This window comes from Sciurus vulgaris (assembly GCF_902686455.1).
Source record: "Sciurus vulgaris genome assembly, chromosome: 1".
Lineage (NCBI taxonomy): Eukaryota > Metazoa > Chordata > Mammalia > Rodentia > Sciuridae > Sciurus > Sciurus vulgaris.
The window spans coordinates 16,684,449-16,711,126 of NC_136461.1; the positions used below are offsets into that span (position 1 = coordinate 16,684,449).

General features: G+C 49.4%; 1 protein-coding gene across 3 annotated transcripts; it reads right to left on the reverse strand.

Moving 5' to 3' along the window:
• Positions 1–696: 696 nt before the first annotated feature.
• Positions 697–17,478, reverse strand: HMGCL (3-hydroxy-3-methylglutaryl-CoA lyase). 3 transcript variants are annotated; one of them, XM_079106124.1, is made up of 9 exons: positions 17,336–17,478; positions 13,509–13,592; positions 12,617–12,724; positions 11,811–11,906; positions 9,820–9,968; positions 7,150–7,213; positions 5,678–5,866; positions 2,520–2,645; positions 697–1,278 (listed from the first exon to the last, which is right to left on the reverse strand). In XM_079106124.1, exons 1-9 carry the CDS (start codon positions 17,393–17,395, stop codon positions 1,177–1,179), a joined length of 978 nt encoding a protein of 325 aa, XP_078962250.1. In that variant the 5' UTR covers positions 17,396–17,478; the 3' UTR covers positions 697–1,176. The 3 variants fall into 3 exon arrangements, with proteins under 3 accessions (XP_078962250.1, XP_078962251.1, XP_078962249.1); XM_079106125.1 differs by lacking the exon at positions 17,336–17,478 and adding an exon at positions 17,026–17,146; XM_079106123.1 differs by lacking the exon at positions 17,336–17,478 and adding an exon at positions 16,982–17,000.
• Between the last annotated feature and the right edge of the window lie 9,200 nt (positions 17,479–26,678).

Sequence of the window (26,678 nt, forward strand, 5' to 3'; positions counted from 1 at the left end):
GGGCGGAAGTGGGCGGCACCACGCCGCGACTCGGCGATGGCATGGGGCCCGCGCCCGCCCCGCGCCTGGGCAGCAGCGCCCCGAGTCCCGCTCCAGACCGCGGGTTCCCACCCTTCCCGGATCCTCTCGAGTTCTTGCATGAAACGCCCGACTCCAGGGCCTCCCAGGCTGTGGCTGCGGGCCGTCCAGTTCGGATTTGGAAACCACCCCAGGAGCGGGAGAACCCTGGAGCTGCAGCAGGAGTCGCGGTACCCACGCCCCAACGGTGTGCCCGCACCTGCCTCCCGTGGTGGCGGCTTAGACATGGTTGTTTGTGTTTAAAAGGGGGGTGATGTGCATAAAGACGTGACATACGAGGAAACTCGAACAAAGAAGCAATAAAAGCACACGTGCGCAGCTGTCCCCACCCCCGCGAAGTCCCTGGGCCTGCCCGCAGAGCCCGAGGCCGGTGCTCCCAGACTGCCTCGGGCCTTCAGCAGCCTGGCCAGGCCCAGGAGAGCTTGCACAGCAGCCGGGGCACAAAGACAGCCTCAGAAAACAGCCCCTGCGGGGCCCTAAGCCTGGTTTCCAGCCACTGGGGGCTCAGGTGGGGCAATGAAGGAAATCCTGAGATAATAAAGTCTGCATTCCCCGCAGGGTGTGGCTGTGTGGAGAGATTAATTCCTCCACTCAAATACACAGAGCGGCACAAACGAATATTGGAAAATTAAACCTTTAATTACATAAGCTTGTTTCAAAAATCATGTTCAGAGTGAAGACTTTCCAGGGACGAGGGAGTCAGCAGATGGCCCCCACAGCAGCTCAACCTCACCTTTCTGCTAGCTTTGAGGAGAACTCCCCACCCCTTGCCCTAAGAAGGCAGAGAGCAACACCCCAAGGCTGTTGTAGGATGGAGCCCCATGGCTGGCCAGCTGGCAAGTGCACCCAGAATGAGACTGAAGGATCATCTCACTAGGTTCCAGGTGACCTCAGGCAGTTGACTCCTGGGCCATTGGGTCCACACTGAAGGGAGCTGTTCCTTCCCCAAGGCCACTGGCTCCTACTCAGGTCCGGCAGGGCGGGCCAGGAGACCTGTGTGCAGAGCTGGTGTGGCCCTCTCCTGTCTTTCATTCTCTTGTCCATTCCCGCCCAGGAATCATTCATGTCTGCGCCTGCTCCCCCGCAATCCCCGGGGGTTCAGAGTTTACAACTAGCTTGTGCCACTTTGGAGCTGGTTTTTCTGTTCAGGACTTGACAGATAAAGTCTCCAGCTTCCAGGAGCTTCTGAAGGTTCACACCCTTTGAGAAACAAATCAGAGGATGCAGTGAGTCACGGCACAGCCTCAGTATCCAGGGAGGCAGACTTAAGACTTCAAGCTGCAAGGGCACAGGGGATGGCAAACAGGCTCCTTCCTGATGTGGGGTGCCATCTGGGGTCACCCCTGTGACTGTCCCGCACAACGGCTTTTGGTGCCACCACCAGGAAAGGGACCTCATCAGCTTTGCTGTCTCCATCTCCAGGGCCCGCCCGGCACAGGGCCTGCCTAGTGTATTGAAGTAAGGGCTGTGAGGCAGAGGGGCAGAGGGCCAGCCAACAGGACCAGGCAGGCAGAGACCGGCTGGTAACAATAGTTGTTTTTGTTTTGTTTTATTTTTTAAACTTGTGATCCTCCTGCTGCAGTCCCAGAGTGACTGGGATCACAGGCGTGTGCCACTGCGCCTGGCCACAGTCGCTGTCATTTGCTCATGTGTGCTGGGAGCTCAGCTGCGTGCGGGCCTTCTACTTGTCTCCTGCGCCAGTACTGGGGTAGATGCAGGCTCACACGTTAAGCAAGCTCCGCCCCCACAGAACATTTTCCTTTTATTGGTACTGGGGACTGAACCCGGGAGTGCCTAACCACCGAGCCACATCCCAGCCCGTTTTATATTTTATTTGGAGATGGGTCTCACTAAGTTGCTTAGGGCCTCACTAAGTTGCTGAGGCTGGCTTTGAACTTGCAATCCTCCTGCCTCGGCCTCCCGAGCTTCTGGGATTACAGGTGTGCATGTTCCACACATTTTCTTAACCCTTTCAACAGCCCATTTCTCAGGTTCAGAGAGATGAAATAATTTGCCTGTAATGACACAGCCTGTGACGGGCAGGACTGGTTTTTTTAAATTCCATGAGATTTCAAAGCAGAGGCTCTAGGGCTCCCAACCAGCACCAATGGCCCTCACAGCCTGGCAGAGCCCTGGGGGCTAATTCTACTGCCCTCGTTTTTCAGTCAACTAGACAGAAGCCCAGGGGCTGACTCCTGCCAGCTTCAGGGCTCTCTCCCTATTCCCTGGGGACTCAGCTGAACAGTGGAGGACATTCTGAGCCCCTAGCCTTCTTGTGCCCCTGCTTGTGGCCTTGTTCACCGCACTCTGCTACCTCAGAAACATAAAAACACCCATAACCCCGGGCCCCTCCGCCCTCTTAGCCCCACTGGCTTCTGACCTGGGTTCAGGCAGTGCCGGGTCAGTTCCCGGCTGTTGCCACTAGGGGGCAGGGGACCTACCGTGTGAATGCCGAGACCGGTTAGCATGTAGACCAGGTCCTCAGTGGCCAAGTTCCCTGATGCCCCCTGTGCATAGGGACAGCCTCCAAGTCCCGCCACGGAAGAGTCCACGACATTCACTCCCATCTGGGAACAAGGATGGGGAAACATGGCCCACACTGGGCACCAGAGCCCACAGAGCTGGCCCTGGCAAGCCTCTCAGGGTCACTGCCTGAGACTCAGTCATTCTGTCCTTTGGCTTCAGAGCGCGTTGAGTGAAAACCCCTCTGAAAGGCTTCATTCAGTTCTTGGGACAATGTGAGTCTGTCCTTCCTGTTTCCCTTCCAGGAGTCGTGGTCCCCCTTTCCCTGTTGACCTTCTTACTCTTTAGGTGTCAGCCTAGGAGCCACCTCAGAGAGGCCCCTCCAGGTCCCTAACATACCCCTTCCCGCCGCTGTGGGGACTTCAGACCCGGCTGTTTACCAGGCTTTGCCTACACAGGCTTCCCTCTGCCGGGTAGCAAACAGCTCCCTTTCTTCCCCTTCTCACGTCTCCTGCTCAGCTGCTTCCTTAGTCACAGGGAGACCTGCCATCAGAAGAGACTGCCCTGTGGTGCAGGGACGGCCACCCTCGGCGGCCAGCCCGCTCAAGGCCAGCCCAAGCAGCCTTCCCCCCGGCTCCCACAACTTGTCCTCCCTCCGCAGCCATTCTTGCACAGCAGCTGGCCCTCATCTGCCTTTTACGGCCCCCTTTGGGAACCAGCCTATTTCTTTGGCTCCCCTCGAAGCAAAATGCCTCAACAGAGCTGTCCCTGCTTATCTCCTGCCACTCCACCCGAACCTGTTCCAAATGGGTTTGTGCCCACCCCCCCACCGTCAGTTCTTCCGAGGAAACAGCTCCAGGCAAGGTCACTGGAGACCTTCAGGTAGCTGGATCCAAAGGTCAAGTCTCCCTCCTCTCCGTACCTGACCACTCTTACATGGCTTCCAGGGCTCCACCTGCCCTGGTTTCCTCCAACCTCTGGCCTCTCCTGGGGCCTCGGTCCCATTTTTGCTGGCTCTTCCTCGTCTCCCTGACCTCTGCAGGCCGGAGCCCTCACTGCATGGTCCTCAGGTAGCGTCGCCTGTGTGCTGAAGACTCCAAACGTTGACACCCAGGCCAGGGGTTTACACAGCCAGCGGCCTCTCAATAGCTCCACTGGGCCACCTCGCCACCGCCTACCGCCTGCTCCTTGCCACTAGTTTTCACCTAGATTTCTGCGGTTCCCAACTGGCGTCTTCTAGTTCTACCACTCTCTACAGTCAGTTCCCCCACCCAGCAGCCAGGGCAGCCAGAGGGACCCCTCGGCTCACATCCCTTCCGCCTTGGCTACTCAGCTGTCAGAAAGGGCCCAAGTCCTACAAGGCCCACTCCCGGGCCTTCCTCTGCCTCACGTCTACCCCCTCCCCGCTGTCATGCCGCTCCCCTGTGCCTCCTTCATGTTCCTGGACAGCAAGAGCATCCCCTGGGGTCTCTAACCTACTGTTCCTGGGCTGGGACCCCCACCCCTCGGTATTTACATGGCTGGGCTCACTCCCTGATGCCCCTCAGTTCTCTCGAAGCTGCCTTGGTGAGGGGGCCCCTGTCTATAAAGACCTGGTGCTCCTGTGACCTGCTGTATTTTTCTCCATGGCATTCATGGACACCTGGCCAACTATATATTTATTTGGCTATTTATTTTCTGTCTCGTCTCATGGGACTATCAACTTCATGGGCTGAATTCCCGATGCCGTGAGGAGGGTCTGGCCTGCACACGGTGTTTGGTGTTAGCAGCTGAATAAGCTTTCCAATCTGTTCGCTCATCTCATCTTTCCCCTCCTTCCCCACCATGTGAGTGCTGAGGAGGCAGAGATGGGCAAGTCCTGTTCCTACTGTCCAGTCGCACTTCGCAGAGCAGCCAGAGTGCAGATTTCTGAAGTAGCGGACAGAAGAGGAAAGTGGAGGAAGCTACTATCAGTAATCACGCTCAGCTGATTTCCCTGAGAAATCTGCAAAAGGCGACTCTCAGGATATGGGGGACCAAGAAACGGAAGGCCAGAAAAGCAGGACTATCCTGAGCACAGTCAGGATGAAGTTTTGCCTCAGAAATCCCTTTTACTGGCCTGTCAGGGCACAGACAGGAAGCCATCTTCCCCGACCTGCAGGGCCAGGCAACTCAGGGCTTCAGAAGAGCCCAAGGGCCCAGGACAGGAGGTCACAGCAAGCTGGGAAAGGGAGGTGACCCCAGGGCCAAAGACTCAACCTTAACAACCACAATTCTGGGGAAACAGGCCCTGAAAGTAAGGGAATCATCTGGCTTGGAGACATGAAGCTCCAGCAGGTACCTAGAGAGCAGGACAGTAGGTGGTGGGGACGGCCTTCTCCAGCCAGGTCATGGCAGGCTAGAGCAGTGCCACAGCAAGGCGGCCTGTGTCAGACACGAGAATGTTCCCTCTAGGGGCTGCCTGCCGAGAGGCCCTGCCTGGCCAGCTCACCAAAAGCAAGCTTCAAGGGAAGCTAAGCCTGAGGCCAGTATGGCTTTTTTTTTTAATATTTTTTAGTTGTTTGTTGATGGACCTTTATTTATATGCGGTGCTGAAAATCTAACTCAGGCCTCACACAGGCTAAGCAAGTGTCTACCACTGAGCCACAAACCCAGTCCCGCCAGTATGGATTTTGGGGAATAGCCCTGAAGGCTCCCCACTCCCTCCCAGCAGCCTCTGCCTGTCCCTTTGCCAGCTCCTCTACTTCAGTATCATGCGCTGCCACTGGGACGGGACACGAGGCCTCCCTGAACCCCACCTTAGACCTCCTCTGCAGATCTGCCTGCCGCTGTTCCCCTTCCCTTTTGCAGTTGCTCAGCTCTTCATGTTCTTCAAGCCTTCTCGGGTCTCTGCCAAATCTGACTTCCTCCGCTGGGACGGGGGCCTAGGCTCCTGACCCTGTGCTCCCTTCTGGCCTCTGTCCTAACGCAGCAGCGTCATGTGCTAACTCCCTCGACGGTCTCCTCAATACAGACATGGGCACTCTCGGGGCAGGGGCAGCACACTCTGTGCAGGCTGGCCCTTGCACACTGGCATCAGTGGGTGTTCGCTGAAAGAATACATGAAGCCAAGCAGTCCCCCTGCTCTCTGGGAGAGTGGGCACATGCCTTTGATTACCTGCAGGGCCATCAAGGTGTTGGCCAGGGCTTGGCCGTAGGTGTCATGGCAGTGGACAGCCAGGGCAGACACAGGTACCTCGTGCATGACAGCAGACAGCACGTCCCTCATGCTCCCTGGGGTGCCCACTCCGATGGTGTCCCCCAGGGAGACCTCGTAGCAGCCCATCGAGTACAGCTTCTTGGCCACCTGGGGAAGCAAGCCGGCACGTGGAGGACCCCAAGTCCCACCAGTCGGGGTCCTGAAGCTCAGGCTCAGGGATCCTCCGTGCAGACAGAACACCTGTGTCTGAGGCACGGGGCCCTATGCTGCTGACAACTTCAGGAACCGAGGCTCCGGGAGCAGGGGGCCCTCCGCGTTCCTCCCACTTAGGTGGGTGCCTTGCCAGACCCGGACACTGGAATCAGGAACACTGGGGCAGTACGATCCGCAAAGTCACGGCCCTGAGATGCTAGCTATGATCTTCAAGACGATACACGACTATCTGAGAGGCCCACATGCAAACCCCTAGAGAGGCTGCAAAGCTGGATGCCACCTGCCTCTCTTGAGATGCTGCCACAGCAGGACAGGGTGAGGAGGGACGCAAGGGACAGGTGACGCTCGCCGGGGGTCTGCCAGGTAAAGGCATGGTGCCACCTCCCCGCTCCCTGCACCTGGTGCATTCAGGGAGGCAAAGAGCTGTGGCCAGAGGGTGGGGTGCTACGGGGGCAGGCCTTCGGGGTCCGGGATGCCAGATGAGCATCCCCATTCCCTGCTCGTGAGCTGTGTGCCTCAGCCAGGGCTTTACTTTTCTCAGCTCCAAAGGTGATGGCCCTTTGTGGGGCTACGGTGAGGGCCGGTGGCGATGGGAGGCTAGAGCAGGGGGCGCGGCAGCCCCTCTCCATGAGCAGTTGCTACTGTTACCCTCCGAGCTGGATGCCACGTGGCACTGGGCAGGAACTGGGGGCTTTGTAGGGAGACAAAATAAGTAGGGTTGGAGACCCATTTGCAACCTGGGTGGCAAGTTATTTAGTCTGTGTCCTCCACTGTAAAGTGGGAAAGTAACAAACCTGCAGAGGAATTTTGTGGCTAAAATGACTAAGCTCTTGGGTTGCTCAAATTCAGTTCCCACCCGGGTGCTCCTCTGTGGTGACGTGGTTACTGTTCTGAGGACGTCAGGGTGTGGCCTCTCGCCTACTACGAGGAAACTAGGGACTCCTGTGAGGCCCCCCTGGGGTTGTCCCCTCAATGATCACCTGTCCATGGACTGAACTGGAGACTGAATCAGAGGCTTTCAGGATGGGGCGGGGGTGCAGCCAGGAGGGCGCCTCTAGGCAGCAGGAATGGGCTGTGCTCACGGCAGGGCTGAACACAGCGGCTGGGTGAAGGACCAAAGGCAGGGACCTAGCAGCCAAGGTAGCGAGGGGCACCTACGTGCTCCGGGACAGGTGAGACGGGCAACCCTCACGAAACCCCCGTCCTGCCACACGCACCTCAGCTACTTTAGCCGGGGGGATCTTCCCTTCATAGGGACATCCAAGCACACAGGAGACGTACCTGTGGGAAGACAGGGAGGAAGGACATCAGTGGCCCTGAGCTCTTCAGTCAGCAGGGCGGAGGCAGGATGGCTGTGTAACACTCATCCCTGGCAGACAGTCAGAACCTGGAGCTGGGCAGGCCAGGTGCCTGGGTGGAAGGCTGATCCAGAGTGGAATGGAGGGAAGTCGCCTGGCCTGGTGCCAGGAGGGGGCAGTAGAGAGCGGCTGCGGGAGGGCTGTGAAGCCCACCGTCCAGAAGGAGGGCTTGCAGGGGCCTCCCAGGAGCAGAAGTGGCTGAGGGCCCACATGGGAGAAGGCGGAGGAGCCAGAGGGCATTGAGCAGCGCCTCACTGTTTCGGAGGGGCAGAAAAACATGTGCCACAGGAGCTAGGCCAGTACTCAGCAGGGACCAGGACTGGATAAACTAAAGGTCAGAGCAGGAGCTGGACGTGAGTCAGACCAGGCGGGCTGGCCTCAGGGCCAAGGGATTAGCTGCTCCAGTGAGGCCAGCGCTCATTCATTCACTTACTCTACCGAGTTTTGCGGAGGGGACTACTTTATGCCACACGCTGGGCACAGAGCAGTGAGCAAGACCCACGAGGTCTTCCCCCTCCTGAACCTTGTTTCGGGTCAGGAGACAGCCGACAAAAGGTGGTGGGATAAGTGGCTGGCCAGAGAGCCTCACGCAGTACCGTGCTATGAAGGAAACAGGAAGCGCGACAGGAGCCGCCAGAGGAGGCCAGAGGGCAGCGTGGCCAGGAGGACCTCTAAGGCTATGCAGCTGGAGCAGAGAGAAGGGAAGGGTCTGCGGGAGAACACTCCAGAGACAGGAGCCCTGCATGCTGCAGACAGAACAGCTGAGGCGCAGAACGCGAGGGGCGGAGAGGGTGGAGACAAGGCCGGAGACGGGCAGAGGGCTGATGGCGGCCCTGCAGGCTGTGCTGAGGAGCTGTTTCCGACGTGGACTCTCTATTCCCACCCACCCTGTTGGAGCTGCGGTGCCTTCGAGACCTTCAGAGCGGAGCACAGTATTCTGGGTGGTAAGAGGCTCCGCAAATGTCGGCTGGATCGATCGTTTCAGGCTCGAAGACCTTTCACTCTTCCATTTTGATTCTCCCACTTCTCCAAACACTGCTGAGCAAGGAAATGCTGCGAAAGCTACTAAGAGCACAGGCCTGGGAGTTAGGCACATGTGGCTGAGGCCCTGCTTCCTTCCATCCGTCTGCCTGATGGTTACTGAGTGCCATCCGTGTGCCAGGCTTGAGCTGTGAGGGCAGGGCAGGCCAGGGACTGAGGGAGACGTGGCGTGCCGGGGTGGAGAGCACAGTCCATGGGAAGGAGGCAGGAGAGGACTCGACAAGCGGCTAAACACTAGGTTGAGGACATCCAGGGTACTGTGGGACCTGGCGGACGGCCACTGACGCCCAGGGAGGGACAGGAAAAGCTTCTCAGAGGAGCTGGCATCCAGAGGACCTGAATAGAAGACTACTCCGAGAAGCAGGGGAGGAGTGTTCTGCGTCTATGCAAAGGCCCGGAGGCGTGAGGGGACGTGGATGGGAAGAGTTCCAGGTGGAATGGAGATGGCACACAGAAGGCTTGGGCCAGAAAGGAGCAGTGAACGGTAAGTGTGGCGGGGACGGAATCAGGCAGGGTCCTGTAAACCACAATATAAAGTCTGAACTCAGTCAGGCGCATGCCTGTAATCCCTGCCACAGGGGGGCTGCGGGTGGCTGAGGCAGGAGGATAGCGAGTTCAAGGCCAGCTGGGCAACTTAGCAAGCCCCCGTCTCAAATCAAACAAAAAGGGCCGGGATGAAGCCCAGTGGTAGAGCACTTGCCTGGCACGTGTGAGGCTCTGGGACTCAGTCAGCTGCTGAAAGGATCCTTTGTTAGTTTATTCACTCATTCATTCATTCATTCACCAGGGATTGAAGCCAGGGCTGCTTAACCACTACGCCATATACTCAGCCCCGACTTTTTTTTTGAGACAGGGTCTCCCCCCAAGCTTTGGGTTTTGCTAAATTGCTGAGGCTGGCTTTGAACTTGTGATCTTCCTTCCTCAGCCTCCTGAGCTGCTGGGATTATGGGTGTGCACCACAGCGACTGGCAGGAAAAGTTTTTCATCAGAAGTCACGTGACCAGAAGTGTACTTCTGAGAGCTCACTCTGACTGCAATGTGGCCTGCTGTGTGACCTTACAGCAGACTACCCATCCTTGCCCCTGTCATCTACAAGGTGGACATGGCCCCTCCTTGCCGGGTGATTGCTTAGTTTCAGGAGACCTCACACATACAGTGGCTGGCCTCCAGTTATTAGGCATGCAGCCTGGGCAATTCAGAGGCCTTGCGGGAAGAGCCGGCAGAGAAGCCAGGGCCTTGCTGACCCCTGCAAACCCCACTTACTGCCCTGGCCTGCTGGATTCCTCTACTGAACTGACCTAAATTTCGATTTGGGAGAAGTTCTTGCCAGGATTCTTCGGACCAAATTCATTTGGGAAAAGATGCTTTGGTGTGGCACTTGGGCTACCCCACCCAGGACCAGGAGTCTGTGGTGGGGGATGGCTGGAGTCAGAGCCTAGCCTCACTCCAGAGCGGCAGGGAGAAAAGATGGCCACGTGGCTGACTTACCCCCGTACCGGGATATTGGTGGCCTGAGCTGCCTTCAAAACCACGTCCATGCGCTGGAAGCTCTCGTCTAGGGAGCAGTTGATGTTCTTCCTGGTGAAGAGCTCAGAGGCTGCGCCGAAGACGCTCACTTCCTTGGCACCTGCAGCCACCTGCCAAAATCCAGGCAAGTCCTTCAGCATTTTCCTCTTCAAGGAACACTGACAGAGTGGCAAGATCTGATCTTACGGTATGTGACTGTGTAGGGCGAATTGTGTCCCCTCAAAAAGATACGTTGGGGGCTGGGGTTGTGGCTCAGTGGTAGAACGACTGCCTAGCATGTGTGAGGCACTGGGTTTGAGTCTCAGCATTGCACACAAATAAAAATAGAGGTCCACTGACAACTAAAAAGAAAATATTAAAAACAAAAGAGTGGGCTGGGGAGATAGCTCAGCTGGTAGAGTGCTTGCCTTGCAAGCATGAGGCCCTGGGTTCGATCCCCAGCACCCAAAAAAAAAAAAAAAGAGAGAGAGAGAGATATGTTGAAGTCCCAGTACCTCAGAATGTGACCTTATTTGGAAACAGTCACTGCAGCTATAATCAGGTAAGACGAGGGCGTCCTAGAGTGTGGTGCGCCTCTGATCCAATGGGATGGGCGTATTTGTCCTTTTCTTTTGGTGCTGGGGACTGAACCCAGGATGCTTTACCACTGGACCATACCCTCACCCTTATTTATTTATTTATTCATTTTTGAGACAGGGCCTCACTAAGTTGCTGAGAATGGCCTCAAACTTGTGATCCTCCTGCCTCCGTCTCCCAAGTCACTGGGATCACAGGCGAGTGCCACTGCGCCCAGCTGACTGGTATGCGTAAAAGAAAATGCGTGTGACACAGATGAGACGACCACGCTGAGGACGGAGGCAGACACGGGAGTCACGGATCCGCAAGCCAAGCAATGCCAAGGATCGCTGGCATCACCGGGACCAGGAGAAAAGCCTGGAGTAGATTATCTCGGAGTCCTCAGAAGAAGCCAATCCTGCTGACACCTTGATTTTGGACTTCTAGCTTCCAGAATTTGAGAGAATAAACAAATTTCTGTTGTTTTAAGTTACTCATTTTGCATTAGCTTCTGAGAGGAGTCCTAGAAAATGGAAACAGTGAATGGTATCTCAATTAAGAAGAGCAGGCTGGCAGTGCAGCACAGTAAGGCCCTGGGTTCAGTTTCTAGCACTGCAGGGAAGGGGACACGCACACACAAAAACCCAACTTTGACATCCCCAGGGAAATCACCGCTGCTGCCATCACCACCCTGAAAGTCACTCTTTTTATTTTTTATTTATTTTTTTTGCAGATTGAACCAAGGGGTGCTTTACCACTGAGCCACATCCCCAGCCTTTTTTTTTTTTTTTTTTAATTTTGAGACAGGGTCTCACTAAGTGTCTTAGGACCTCATTAAATTGCTGAGGCTGGCCTCAAACTTGCAATGCTCCTGCCTCAGCCTCCTGAGCCACTGGAATTGCAAGCATGCACCACTGCCCCTGGCTCCTAAAAGTCACTCTTGAAAGGTTTCTGTCTAAATGCAGAAATGCTGCTGTGTAAAATGACAAGCTAGCTGGCAGATGTAGCAACTACTGCTGAAACTCTCCTGGAGAGCTTGCTTACCTTTCCCTAAAAGGGTAATAAGAAGAGCTAACGTGTACTAAGCGCCTGTCTTATGTCGAGCTCTTATTCTGCAATGAGCTCTCTGTCTTCTGAAACTGGCACAACCTAGGTGCTATCACTATCCCAGGTTATGGGCAGAGCTGAGTCTCAAAGAGGCTAAGCAACTTGCTGAGATCACAGGGTGGTGAGTGGCGGGGCCAGGACTGCCACAGGGGCTGAAGGCGCTCATCACCACTGGAGATAAGCTGTCCAGGTGGACTTCCCAGGACGGGGGACTGAGGCAAAGAGTCAAGACAGGGAGTAACGCCATCAATCTCATTCCAGGATCCCCCACCACCAAACCATCCTCTTACCGCTGCCTCGAAGCCTTTCAGGTTTGGGGTCAGAACTGGGTAGTTGATGCCAGGAAACTTTTGAATGCCCTTCAAGACTTCAGTGTGGTCAGCCATCTAGGGGCCAAAGGAGACATTAAGTCATCACCAGGCAGGCAGAGAGCTCAAAGGTTAGAAAAAACCTTTCACCACAACAATCTCTTCTCTAGAACTTGTGGGACGTGAGACTTCTGCAGAGCTCTCTCCTCAATGCTCTTACCACCTGTTTGATGGCTGAGGGGACAGGAGGTGCCTGGGTTTGTGTGACATCCCCAGTTTCTTCCAATGGCCAATATTGTCTGCTTAACACAAACAGGACCAGCAGTAACAGTGTCACCTGCCATGTATGGAGAACACCGTCTGCACCAGGCACTGGGCTCTGCTCTCTGCATTACCTGGCACTCACTCTGCAACAGGGTCTTTCTCAGCAACTTCCCTGTCTCTGTGAAACTGGAATCGTCACTCTTCCCCTTTTACAAACACAGAAATCATGGGCAGGCATGAAGGTTCTAGACTTTCAGAGTCAGAAGAGACCTGAGAGACCATCTCTAACCTGGACGAGAGAAAGCCCTAGAGAGGTGACCAGCAGGTCAGGGTAGAGCCAAGACTGAATCTGAGCCAGGCTTCCAGGCCATGACCTTCTGCTGCCCCACAGGGCTGGCAATCTCCTGAGACCTTTCAAAGCAGGAACTTGAACTCTATGCTGCCACTTTTCACTCATTTCAAGAGCAGATGGGAAATGTCCCACATGTGGCCTGGAAAGGCCTCTCCCTGGGGGCTGGGCTCACCTGGGGAACCCACTTGGGAGACACAAAACTGGTGGCTTCTACAACAGGAAGTCCTGCTTCGGAAAGCATGTCTATCAGCTTGATTTTCAGTGGAGTAGGAACAATATTCTAGATCAGAGAGAGACAGCAGAAGACAGGTGAGCAGAGCTGCTAAGGAAATGGCCTGGGCACACAATGCCCGCTCGTTTGAAGCTTCTGATCCAGCAGGCACATCACCATCTCAACCTCCAAATGCTAACGCGGATGCATGTATAGGCCTCATCAAGAGGTGGCCCAAGGCCTGTCCAAGTTCCACAGAGCGTCCTGTGGTGGAGACAGCTTCTCCCCTAAAAAGGAGTTAGTATTTACACGGAAACAGTATTTTCCTGTCATGCAGATTTTCCTTAACTAAATGTGTGTTCAGTTATGACCCCGTCATAAACAAGCTGGGAGCAAGGTGCCACACCCTAAGAGGGCAGATGACTAACCCTCTGGGACCTGTGGGACAGAGCCCCAAGCAGCACACCCTCCCTTTCCAGCTCCCAACTGGCATGGGAGTCACCTCTTCCTCTCTCCCTCTCCCTGCACATCTAGTCACTCAAGGGTCACACATGTCTTCTGTTTACTGTGTTGACAGGTTTACATTCTTCTCTAGGTAAACGCTCCCACATATATATAAACTTGTTCTTCCATAAAAATATACTGTATACACATATATATGTATACACACACACACACACACACACACACGCACACACAATTTTGCACCCTGGAGTCACTTATTATGCTCTTACAGTAGCAACTTTATAATAGCTCATTTTATAAGAAGTCCATGTGCCCCAGCCTTCCTACCATACAGAATACTCAAAGCAGTCACTTGAAAACACTTTTTTGAGTTGGTTTCCACCTTTACCTTTTCATTTTGCAGTCCATCTCGGGGACCCACTTCCACAATTTTCACCCGCTTTGGCAAAGTGCCCATAGCTGAAGTGCTGACCTTTGGTTTAAAAGGGGAAACAGAAAGAGAAAGGAAGAGATCGTCACATTTCACCGTGGCTCCTTCTTGACTAATACTGAGATCAGAATCTGTATGTCTCGCTGTTTAATTCACATTTGGTATGTTTTAGACTTAAGAACAAAAAGAATATTTCACTTGTTTTTTTTTTTTTTTTTTTTAGCACCAGGGCCTGAACCAAGGGGTGTTTAACTACCAAGCCACATCTCCAGCCCTTATTTGTATTTTATTAGAGGCAGGGTCTCACTGAGTTACTTAGGGCCTCGCTAAGCTGCTGAGGCTGGCTTTGAACTTGCGATTCGATTACAGGTGAGTGCCACCATGCCTGGCAAATATTTCACTTTAGGACAGGAATGAGCAAGAGACTCAAGCTCCCAGGACAAGCTCTTCCCTAACTCCAAACCGGTTTCCAGCTGCCCAGCTGACAGCTCTCTCAGCAGTCCCCAAAACAGATTTCTACAGTTTCTCCTAAAGGCTGTCCCAGTCCTCGCTATCCTGTTAGAGGGCATCCCATGGACCCCGCTGCTTAAGTGGAACCTGGCCCTCCCCTCCCCCTACTTTTCATGGCAGATAAGCTCTGTATGATTTTGGCTCCTGCTGACCTTGGTGAACTCATCACTGTCCCTACTATCCATTCCCCCACCTTCTGCCCGGCGGCGTCACTACGCTCCAGCCTGCTGGCCTTCTCTCGCACATAGGCTGCCCTGTGCCGGGATTCTCACATCTCCCTCATTGCTGCTGCAAAGGCCTCCTCTGACAGGCTTTGCAAGGCTGCCAGTCCCTTCAACTTCAAGTTCCTATTTCAGGACCCTGTTTCCTTCAAAGCACTGCAAATATGATGTTTCCTCCAGAATATAAGCTTGGTGAGGGACCTTGTCTGCCTGTACCTCAACTTCATCCTGACTGTTTGGCACTGTGCCCAGTACAAGGCAGGTACACATTCAAATGATGGAAACAAGAAATCAACACACGAACAGCTCAGCTGTGCCAGAGGAGGGCCATTACCACATGGGGAGGAATAGTTTGTTCTGGACCCTTGGGTGATGGAGGAGGGATACGCAGGAAGGCTCTGTTCCGCAACAATCCCAGACTGGGTGATGACAAGGGAAAGAAGGGATCCAAAAGGAGATGCCACCCTCAGCAGCTAAGGAGGATATTTAAAAGTTTTTATACCGGGGTGGTGGCGCACGCCTGTAATCCCAGCTACTCCGGAGACTGAAGCAAGAACATTGCAAGTTTGAGGCCAGGCCGGACAACTTAGTGAGACTCTTCCTCAAAAGTTGGGGGGCGCTGGGGATGTGGCTCAGCGGTAGAGTGCCCCTGGGATCAATCCCTACTACAAAAACGGGGGGGGGGGGCGTTAAAAGTCTTGAGTCTCTCCTATATAAAATCTGCCCCGAGTAACACGGGCTTCTCCTCTTTCCTCTTCAATACAATTCTTCAAGTTAACTGCCTTTTACCAGATTTAACCTAGGAAATGTACTGCAGTGGGGTAAGAGGAGAGGTAATACTACATAGTCTGCAGGGATCCCAAACACCTGAGACCCTTAAAGAAGGAAATACACCCTGCTGTGAGCCAGCTGGAACTTGACAACCAACTGATCTTGGTTTTTAGCCAAAGCTTCCTAAAGACTAAGGTGAGAAACCACCAAATTGCAGGAAATCAATAGGTTAAATTGCAAGGTCCCAGCACCTTGAATCTCCCTCCAACAAGATGCTCAGCTTCTATTGGCATATTACTGTTCCACTGGAACTGAAGTTTCCTGAGGCAGGGACTTCGCTTTATTGCTGCTAGATTTCCAAGACACGGGGATATCATGGAGGTTCAATACACAAATATTACTGCAAGAATATAAACCTGCTTCCAAGTTTCTTTTATGAAACTGAATAAACACAATTTCACTTCCTTTCCCATAACAGCTCTTCATATAAGAATGATTTACATTTATTAAACAATATTTGCAGGGCTGGGGATATAGCTCAGTAGGTAGTGTGCTTGCCTTGTAAGCACAAGGCCCTGGGTTCAATCCCCAGTACCGAAAAAAAAAAAAAAAAAAAAAATTTGCCAGGCACCAAAAGAGCCTTTCTTAATGTGTGTGTGTTTTGTTTTTTTTTTTTTTTTTTTTTTTGGGGGGGGGCATGTTTTTTTTGTTTTATAAGGGATTGAACCCAGGGACACACTTAATCACCGAGTCACAACCCAGTCTCCAGCCCCCCTCCTTTTTGTATTTTATTTAGAGACAGGGTCTTGCTAAGTTGATGAGGATGGTTTTGAACTCTGGATCCTCCTGCCTCAGCCTCCTGAGCCGCTGGGATTACAGGCGTGCACCACTGTGAAGGGCCCTTTTAATGCATTAACTGACATCATCTGTCAACAATCCAAGGTCTGTCTTATCTCCATTTTGCTGTGAGAAATTCAAGGTCCAAAGTGATTAAGTAACTTTCCCCAGGTCACAAGGCTAGCTGGTCACTGAACAGTATATGAACCTGGCAGTGTGTGCATGCTCTGAACTCCTAAGCCACAATGGCCACTACCCCGCTTCTGATCAGTCTACTCTTCTGGTTAAACACCCAGTTCGCGCTGAGTGTAGAGCCCTGCTGAGGCTATCCCCTCTAACCCCATGTACTGTGCCACAGCAACCTGCGCTATGGTGTATCTAAAATCACTATCAAACACCCAGGGCCAAGCTATGGGCAATAGGATCTCACGACAGGGACTATCAGTAGCTTAACTCCAGCGAGGAAGAAACAGCCTCAGAGACATTACCAAAATTGCACAACCTGAACCCAGATCTGGTTCTGATACTAAATCCATGAATTGGAGGACCGCCTCATTACACCAGGTTCTTGCTTTTGTTTCAAAGCTCATTGTTTCCGACATCTAATTACTTTTCTTAACTCCCAATTTGGAACGCCCTTTTCCTTTTTACCCATGAGCACCTGGTGGAGGTGGGTGACCTAGTTAAAGACATGAAAGTGGTTTTCTGAGAGGGACCCACGGCCATGAGTGCACTTTCCGCCACTGTTGACAGAACTCTTTCTAAACTAAGGTGAAATACTACCACTGAAGGCTATGGAGAGCCAGAACCATGTCGAACGCTTTGCCTACATTTTCTCTAATCTCCAAAACAATCCTGACGTCTGTCACGTTACAGATGAGAAAACGGAGGCTTGGAATGAGTAAAGAACTGCCCCACTCGGCCTTGCAAGTGGCAGAAGCAGGGGCTACCTCCTCACTGAGCGTGGGAGAGCGCAAACACAGGACCCAGCAGGCCCAAAGGACGGTTCCAAGGGAAGCACGACCCCAGAGCTCCCTACGCGTCCCTCAAAGCCACCAGCGCGGGAGATGCAGGGGCGTGGGGGAGGGTGACCTTGCTTGTCCCACCCGAGACTGGAGGGTGTTCGTGTTTTTCACCAGAAGAGACGGAGAGGTCTGAAGCTCGATGCGAGGGAGGAAGGAGCCAGGGCCACCGGCGAGCGCCGTGGACGGGGCGCAGGCCGGCCTCGCGGGTCTCCATGGCCGAGCGAGCGGCTGTGCTGCTCCGGGCCTCGGTTTCCCCGCACCCCTCGGATCTGGGTGACCCGGGCGGTCCGAGGCTCCACCGCCCCCCGATCCTGGCCGGAGGAGCTGTCCCGCTTCGCCCCTCGGAGGGCAGCCGCCACGGGCCAAGCCCCCGACCCCGAGCGGCACGGCGCCGGCGGCTCCCCGCGGCCGGGGCACTTACAGCCCGGAGGGACGCCAAGCCCACCAGTCGCCGCGGCAGCGCCTTCCTCACGGTAGCCATCCTGGTTCCGCTTCCCCGCAGCCGCCCAGCTGGGTCCCACGTGACCTCCGACCTCCGGGTGGGCGTGGCCCTCGGGCGGAGCCTCGGGAGTGACGTGCGGCGGCCCCGCCCCCAGGCTCCTCGTTGGTTTTCCGGCAGGCCAGCTCTTCATACCCGCGCCAGGCCGAGCGAGGCTCTAGGAACTAGAGAGGAACGAAATTTAATCAGGGCTCTGGCTTCGTTGATTTGGAGTCTGGGAGGCGTGGGGAGATAAGGCTCGCACAGGTGGTTGTATAATCCTAACTTTGAAGGTGAGGAGCAACAGTATTACGATGTGCCACACACTGTTACGAGTTCTTTGCGTGCATTAATGTCATTGAATCGTCAGGATTCAAATGCAAGAGTCATCTCCAAAAAGAGACAGATCCTTTGATGGATCCTGCAAGAATGAGTAAGATCCATTAAAGTGAAGAGGATACAGGAAAAGCTTTCTAGACGGAAGGATTCGCCTATGCAATGGCCCTGAGGCAAAGAAATTGGATGGTTAGAACCCTGTTTTCAACCTGCTGGTCTTGCCCCATTAATCGGTCATAATATCAATTTACAGGGTACCTACTTTTTTTTTGGGGGGGGGGGCGTTGAACTCAGGGACACTCCAACACTGAGCCACATCCCCAGCCCTATTTTGTAGTTTATTTAGAGACGGTCTCGCTGAGTTGCTTAGTGCCACGCTGTTGCTGAGGCTGGTTTTGAACTTGCGATCCTTCTGCCTCAGCCACCCCAGCCGCTGGGATTACAGAGGTGCACCACTGTGCCTGGCTGGGTACCGATTTTTATAAAGAAATAGTATAGAGCCAGGAGCAGTGAGCCATGCCTGTAATCCCAGCAACTTGAGAGGCTGAGGCAAGAGAATCATAAGTCTGAGGCCAGTCTGGGGAGAAGGGGAAGGAGAAGAAGGAGAGAGAGGGAGGGGGGAGGGGGGAGGGGGGAGGGAAGATATATCAGAGTACATTGTATAAAAACAGTAAATCTAAGTACTGCTTTGCAAAACTTATGTCAGCAGTTGGCATTGTAAAATAAATTTCTTACCGTGGACTGCAAACAAGTGTTTGGAAAACACCTTTTAGAAAGAGAAAAGTCGTCAGATGCAGAGGCACGCCCCTCTAATACCAGCCACTCAGGAAGCTGAGAGGACTGAAAGTTCAAGGTGAGACTCAGTAACTCAGTGAGACCCTGTTTCAGTCAAAAAAAACCAAAGAGGTAGAGAGATGAAAAGAAGGTCAGAATGACTGACGAGTAGGGAGTGAATAGAAAGGGTCTTTCTGCTCAGATTGGAAAGGTTGGCGGAATCATATCACAGGGCTTTGGAGGACACATTAATGACAGCTATCCCATTGGGAATGCTTTTGAGGTTCAAAGCAGGGAGAAGAAACTAAATTTGCATTTTGCAAATAGTCACTGTGGCTACTGGGTGGAAGTGAATGATGTGCTGATGTGTCCTCTAGCTTTAGTATTCTGCACAGAGTCTCTTCATGCAGGGCATTGCCACAGCAGCTGAGTATCCTGCACCCTTGTGCAGAAACATTCCCAGGCACCGGGCTTGCCACAGCCATGAGGTCATCAGAGACCTCCAATCTCAGTCACCGCTCTCCCATCCTCTGTCACCGCTCTCCACAGCAAAGTACAGATTTATTGAAGGAGAAGGTAGCACTCTGTTAGGTAGAGTGGAGTAGGCTAAGCAAGAGAGAGATGCTCACGGGCCTCAATGTCTGGAAATTAGTCTTATATAGTGAGCTGTGGGGCATTCTTTTCCCTTTATGGACCTGATTGAAGACTTTTCTTCGTTCGCTCCCACTGGTTACCTTTTGATAACTGAGTAGAATATTTTCCATCTCTCCTCTCATTGGTTACTTTAGAAAACCTAATTAGAATACTGCCCACTTTACCCTCATTGGTCATTTTAAAATTAGAGCCTGTTGTGGAAGTTGTCATGGTAATAAGTCCTCAGTGGCAGGAGTTGTGATATAATGGGATTTGTTATGAACAGGGACAGGACTCATCTGCCTGTTTTGTCTTCCAGTGGCTTCTTTTTTACACCCTGTCTCTGCCATCTTGGTGTTCCTGAACTCCTGCCTAACACCAGCACTATGTGGATGATGCCAAGTTGTTCTGTTAGTTCCAGCAGCAGCTGAGATCCCTGAGGTCATGGCTGCAGTGGCCTCTGAGTGCCTGGGGACTGAGCACATTGAAACAACTTTTTTTTTTTTATTAAAAATCATAAATTTACATAGGGCAATGTTGTTTGATTCATTCCGTTATTTTTTCCCTTTCCCCCCACCCCTCCCAACCCTCTTTTCCCTCTATACAGTCCTTCCTTCCTCCATTCTTACCACCCTCCTTATCCCTAACCCTAAACCTAACCCTAACCCTAACGCTAACCCCTCCTACCCCCCATTATATGTCCTCATCCGCTTATCAGCGAGATCATTCGTCCTTTAGTTTTTTGAGATTGGCTTATCTCACTTAGCATGATATCCTCCAATTTCATCCATTTGCCTGCAAATGCCATAATTTTATCATTCTTCATGGCAGAGTAATATTCCATTGTATATATATGCCACAGTTTCTTTATCCATTCATCAACTGAAGGACATCTAGGTTGGTTCCACAATCTGGCTATGGTGAATTGAGCAGCTATGAACATTGATGTGGTTGTATCTCTGTAGTATGCTGATTTTAAGTTCTTTGGGTGTAGGCCAAGGAGTGGGATAGCTGGGTCAAATGGTGGTTCCATTCCAAGCTTTCTGAGGAACCTCCATACTGCTTTCCAGAGTGGCTGCACTAATTTGCAACCCCACCAGCTGAAACAACTTCTTAGCCCTGCCTTTACAAACAGGGAACATCCATAATCTCTTTTCAAAGGAATTTCCTCTTTGTACCTTGGAGTTTGTAGTCGGTGTAGGCTTGCAAATTCCTCTGATGTGCTCAAGTGACCTTGTCTATGTGCCAAGTACTTAGTATCTCTGTAGGGATACAAACTCTTCAATAAGCATGACTTCCTTTTTTTTTTTTTTTTTTAATCTTTTATTTATTTATTTATTTTTTACAGACTGCATTTTGATTCATTGTACACAAATGGGGTACGTCATTTCGTTTCTATGGTTGTACACAATATAGATTCATTTGTGTAATCATACATGTACATAGGGTAATGATGTCTTTCTCATTCCATGATTTTTTCATACCCCCCCTCCCTCTCATTTCCTTCTACATAATCTAAAGTTCCTCCATTCTTCTCTCACTCCCCACACCCTACCCCCATTATATATCATCATATGCTTATCAGTATTTTTAAGATTAAGCTTTTCAAAGCAGGAAAGGAAGAGGAAATATTCACCAAGAACCTACAACAGGCCAGCTTACCATGCTTCCCACTTTCATGTACATCAGCTCATTTGACTCTCATAGGCAGCACTATTAGAGGATCTTCAACTCATACAATCATACACTGAAGTTCGGGCTGATTAACTGTTTCTTTGGGTAAAGCAGCAGCATGGTAAGCAGCTCTAGCAGGAAAATTACTCTTGAAACATTGTAGATTTCATTCACATGTTGAAGTCATTCATGTCAGCCAGCAAGAGTTGCTTTGCCCACATTAGTGAAGTCACAGTCTGCAGCTTTGTAAGAGCTTGTTTAGTTTCTGCTGCTATCCCTCTTGGCACAAGCTGTCCACTAGAAGGGTCCATGCCTATCTGTCCAGAGATGTAAATGGTCCTGTCCACTAACACTGCTTGACTGTAGGGACCAATGGTCCCTGGGGCTTTTGTGGTGCTGATCACTTTTCTGATAAGGGAAGACATAGCTAGTCCTTTGTTTCTCACATCCCTCTGGGAGAAGAAACCCCTTCACCAGCCCTGCCTCCTTCTCACCCCACAACTGACCAGCCCGGGAAGCACAACTTTTGTGGCCCTAGTTTTACATGCACTTTTCTGGTCAGACTGCAAGTTTTAAAAATCCTTTAGCCCTGTCTTCTGCTCTCAATTCTTACAATAAATCTGTCTAAATACTGACTGCAATATCCATGCCACTGACTGGATGCTCTGCTGCCTGGAAATTTTCTCTGTCAGATTTATTAGGCCATCACTTTTAAATTCAGCTTCACACTAAATCTCAGGACATGAGCAAAATATAGCCAAGTTCTTTACCAGAGTATAAAATGAATGACCTCTGGTCCAGTATCCAATGGAGTCCTCATTTTCTTCTGAAACCTCATGAGCAGTCTGCAATGCCTATAATCATTCGGTTCTTCTGAGCTCTCACCAGAATCTCCCATTAAGCTCTGTTTACAACATCCTAAAATTTTTCCAACCTGAATCTCTAAACGTTCCCAAATTCTTCCCACACATTAGCTCCAAAGACTTCTGAACCATATGGTCAGAGTAGTCACAATATGACTCCACTCCTGGTACCATTTTCTGTGTTAGTCAGCTTTATACTGCTGTGACAGAAATACCCAGACCTTTAGATGAAGAAAGGTTTATTTTGACTCATGATTTCAGAGATTTCGTCCATGGTCGGCTGAGTCCATTGCTCTGGGCTCAAGGTGAGGCAGAACATCATGGTGGAAGGACTTGGCAGAGGAAAGCTCCTCCATTCATGACAGCCAGGAAGCAGAGAGAGGAAAGGAAAGGGGCTACTGAGAACGTGAACCCTGGTAGGGCACACCCCAGTGACCCATCTCTTCCGGTCATGTTCTACCTGCCTACAGTTGCCACCCAGTCCATTTAAACTAGGATGGACTAATTATGTTACAGCTTTCACAATCCAATCACTTCACCTCTGAACATTCCTACATTAACACAGGAGCTTTTGGAGAACACCTCACGTGTATACCATAACGGGGGTTATCCTCTAGTCCATTGAGTACCTATATCAAACAGAAAAGTGGAGAAAGGAAGAATTTTCTCAGCTTGATCTGGGTTTCTTGGGCCTTTCTGCTTGGACTAGAAGCACACGCCAGCTGTTTTGGTTCTCCAGTTTGCTGATGGAAGACTTGAATCAATAAACCAAATCAATAAACCAAATAAAAAATTCAATGGAAAGCATCACCAACAGACTAGACCACTTAGAAGACAGAGTCTCAGGCAATGAAGACAAAATATATAATCTTTTTTTTTTTTTTTAATTAAATGATCATTTTTTCAAGGGGAAAATATATAATCTTAAAAATAAAGTTGACCATGCAGAGATGTTAAGAAACCATGAGCAGAACTTCCAAGAACTATGGGATATCATGAAAAGGCCAAATTTAAGATTTATCAGGATTGATGAAGGCATGGAGATACAAACCAAAGGAATGCACAATCTTTTCAATGAAATAATATCAGAAAATTTACCATACCTAAAGAATGAAATGGAAAATCAAATACAAGAGGCTTATCCAACCCCAAATGTACGAAATTACAACAGACCCACACCAAGTCACATTATAATGAAACTGCCTAACATACAGAATAAGGATAGAATTTTAAAGGCTGTAAGAGAATAATACCTGATTACATATAGGGGAAAATCAATTTGAATCTCAGCTGATTTCTCAACCCAGGCCCTCAAAGCTAGGACATCCTGGAATAATATAAACCAAGCTCTGATGCCAACCAATAATTAAGCTTCAGATTGGAAGATGATATAAAAACATTCCATGATGAATACAAGTTAAAATAATTCACAACTATAAATCCTGTACTACAGAACATTCTCAACAAAATATTCTATGAAGATGAAATTTAAAAAAAAGTGAAAACCAGCAAAGGAAGGAACTACACTAAAGGAATAGTCCGTCAAAGGAGAAACAAATTCAAATTAAAAACCAGAAATAAACCAAAATGACTGGGAATACAAATCATATTTCAATAATAACCTTGAACATTAATGGCCTAAACTCACCAATCAAAAGACATAGCCTGGCAGACTAGATTAAAAAACAATACCTAACAATACGCTCTCTCCAAGAGACTCGTCTCATAGGCAAAGACATCCACAGACTGAAGAGGAAAGGATGGGAATAAAACATATCACTCATATGGATTGTGTAAACAACTAGGGGTTTCTATCTTCATATCAGATAAAGTGGACTTCAAGCCAAGATTAATCAGAAAGGACAAAAAAGGACATATCATACTGCTTAAGGGAATTATACATCAACAAGACAACAATTATAAATATTTATGCCCCAAACAAAGGAGTATCTACATACATGAAACAAACCCTTCTCAGTTTTAATAATTAAATAGACCACAACACAATAATACTGGATGAATTTAATACACCTTTCTCACTACTGGATAGATCCTCCAAACAAAAACTAAACAAAGAAACTACAGAACTAAATAATATAATCAATAATTTAGACTTAACAGTCACAGAATATTTCATCCACCAACGAGCAAATATACTTTCTATGCGGCAGCACACGATCCTTTTCTAAAATAGAACATATCTTATGCCATGAAGCAACTCTTAGCAAATACAAAAAATAGAGATAATACCCTGCATTCTATCAGATCATAATGGAATAAAATTAGAAATACACCACAAGATAAAAAATAAAAGTCACTCTGACACTTGGAGACTAAATAATATGCTATTGAATGATGAAAAGGTAGCAGAAGAAATAAGGTTTGAAATAAAAAATTCTTAGAGGACAATGAGAATAGTGATAAAACATATCAAAATCTCTGGGACACTATGAAGGCAGTGCTAAGCGGAAAGTTCATTGCATTGGGCTCATTCATTAAACTAATAGAAAGTCAATGAGTAAATGACCTAACATTACATCTTAAAAATGTAGAAAAAGGGGGCTGGGGAGATAGCTCAGTCGGTAGAGTGCTTGCTTTGTCAGCACAAGGCCCTGGGTTCGATCCCCAGCACCCCCCCAAAAAAAAAAAAAAAATGTAGAAAAAGAACAAATCACACCAAAAGCAGTAGAAGACAAGAAATAATTGAAAGTCAGGGCTGAAATCAATGAAATTGAAACAAAAGAAACAATTCAAAAATTGACAAAACAAAAAGTTGGTTCTTTTTAAAAATAAATAAAATTGATAAACCCTTAGCCTCCCTAACAAAGAGAGAAAACTTAAATTACTAAAGTTCAGGATGAAAAAGGAAATAGACTGATACTACTGAAACACAGAAGATAATCAGAAACTATTTTGAAAATTTATACTCCAGTAAAATAGGAAATCTTGAAGACATTGACAAATTTCTAGAGATCTGACCTACCCAAACTTAATCAGGAGGACATACACAATTTAAGCAGACCAATTTCAAGCAATGAAATAGAAAATGCCATCAAAAGCCTACCAATCAAGAAAAGCCAAGGAGTCTCAGCTGAGTCCCAAAAGACTTTCAAAGAAGAATTAACACCAATATTCGTCAAAGTATTCCATGAAATAGAACAGGATGGAACCCTTCCAAACTCATTCTATGAAGCTCGCATAATAACCCTAATACCAAAATCAGAAAAAGACACATCAAAGAAAGAAAACTTCAGACCAATATCCCTTACGAGCATAGATGCAAAAATTCTCAATAAAATTTGGGCAAATCGCATACAGAAACATATTAAAAAGATAGCGCACCACAATCAAGTGGGGTTCATCCCTGGAATGTAGGATTGGTTCAACATACAGAAATCAATAAATGTAAGACATCACATCAGTAGACTTAAAGATAAGAATCATATGATTATCTCAATAGACATGGAGAAAGCATTTGACGAAAGACAGCACCTTTTCGTGTTCAAAATACTAGAAAAAGTAGGAATAGTAGGAACATATCTCAACATTGTAAAAGCTATCTATGCTAAGCACATGGCCCACATTACTCTAAATGGAGAAAAATTAAAAATGTTCCCTTTAAGAACTGGAACAAAACAGGGATGCCCTCTTTTGCCACTTCTTTTCAACATCATCCTTGAAACTCTAGCCAGAGCAATCAGACAGACCAAAGAAATTGAAGGGATACGAATAGGAAAAGAACTCAAACTATCACTATTTGCCGACAACATGATTTTATATTTAGAAGATCCAAAAAATTCCACCAGAAAACTTCTAGAACTCATAAATGAATTCAGCAAAGTAGCAGGATATAAAATGAACACCCATAAATCAAATGTGTTCTTGTACATCAGTGATGAATCCAATGAAAGAGAAATTAGGAAAACTAACCCATTCACAATAGCCTTAAGAAAAAAAATTGGGGAATCAACCTAACAAAAGAGGAGAAAGACCTCTACAATGAAAAGTACAGAACGCTGAAAAAAGAAATTGAAGACCTTAGAAGATGGAAAGATCAGGGCTGGGGAGATAGCTCAGTTGGTAGAGGGCTCACCTCACATGCATAAGGCCCTGGGTTCAATCCCCAGCACCACCACAACAACAACAAAAAAAAAAAGAAGAAGAAGATGGAAAGATCTCCCACACTCTTGAGTAGGCAGAATTAACATTGTCAAAATGACCACACTACCAAAAACATTATACAGACTTAATGCAACTCTATTAAAATCCCAATGACATTTTTTTTTCTTACTTTTGGTACCAGAAATTGAACCCAGGGGCACTTAACCACCAAATCATGTCCCCAATCCTTCTTTATATTTTGTTAGAGACAAGGTCTTGCTGAGTTGCTTAGGGCCTTGCTAAGTTACTGAGGCTGACTTCAAATTTGTAATCCTCCTGCCTCAGCCTCTTTTTTTTTTTTTGGGGGGGTGGGTGCTGGGGATTGAACCCAGGGCCTTGTGCTTACAAGGCAAGCACTCTAGCGACTGAGCTATCTCCCCAGCTCCCTGCCTCAGCCTCTTGATTCACTGGGATTACAGGCATGCACCACCGTGCCCGGCTCCCAGTGACATTCTTTTTTTTTTTTTTTTGGGTGCTGGGGATCATACCCAGGGCCTCATGCGTACAAGGCAAGCACTCTACCGACTGAGCTATCTCCCCAGCCCTGACATTCTTTATAGAAAGAGAAAAAGCAATCATGAAATTCATTTGGAAAAATAAGACACCCAGAATAACCAAAGTAATTCTTAGCAGGAGGCATCAAACTTAAACTATACTATAGAGTCATAGTAATAAAAAAGGGCATGGTATTGGCACCAAAATAGACATGCAGACCAATGGTACAGAATAGAAGACACAGAGAAAAAGCCACATAAATACAGTTATCTCATACTAGACACAGTTGCCAAAAACATACATCAGAGAAAAGACAACCTTTTCAACAAATGGTGCTGGGAAACCTGGAA

Excerpts from the sequence above, each read along its gene's own strand:
- HMGCL (XM_079106124.1), bottom strand. The coding sequence starts at position 17,395 with ATGGCTACCGTGAGGAAGGCGCTGCCGCGGCGACTGGTGGGCTTGGCG. Across the intron at positions 7,214-9,819 it reads ACCAATATCCCGGTACGGGG|GTACGTCTCCTGTGTGCTTG; the intron begins GTAAGTCAGCCA and ends GTCTTCCCACAG. Across the intron at positions 5,867-7,149 it reads CCCCGGCTAAAGTAGCTGAG|GTGGCCAAGAAGCTGTACTC; the intron begins GTGCGTGTGGCA and ends TTGCTTCCCCAG.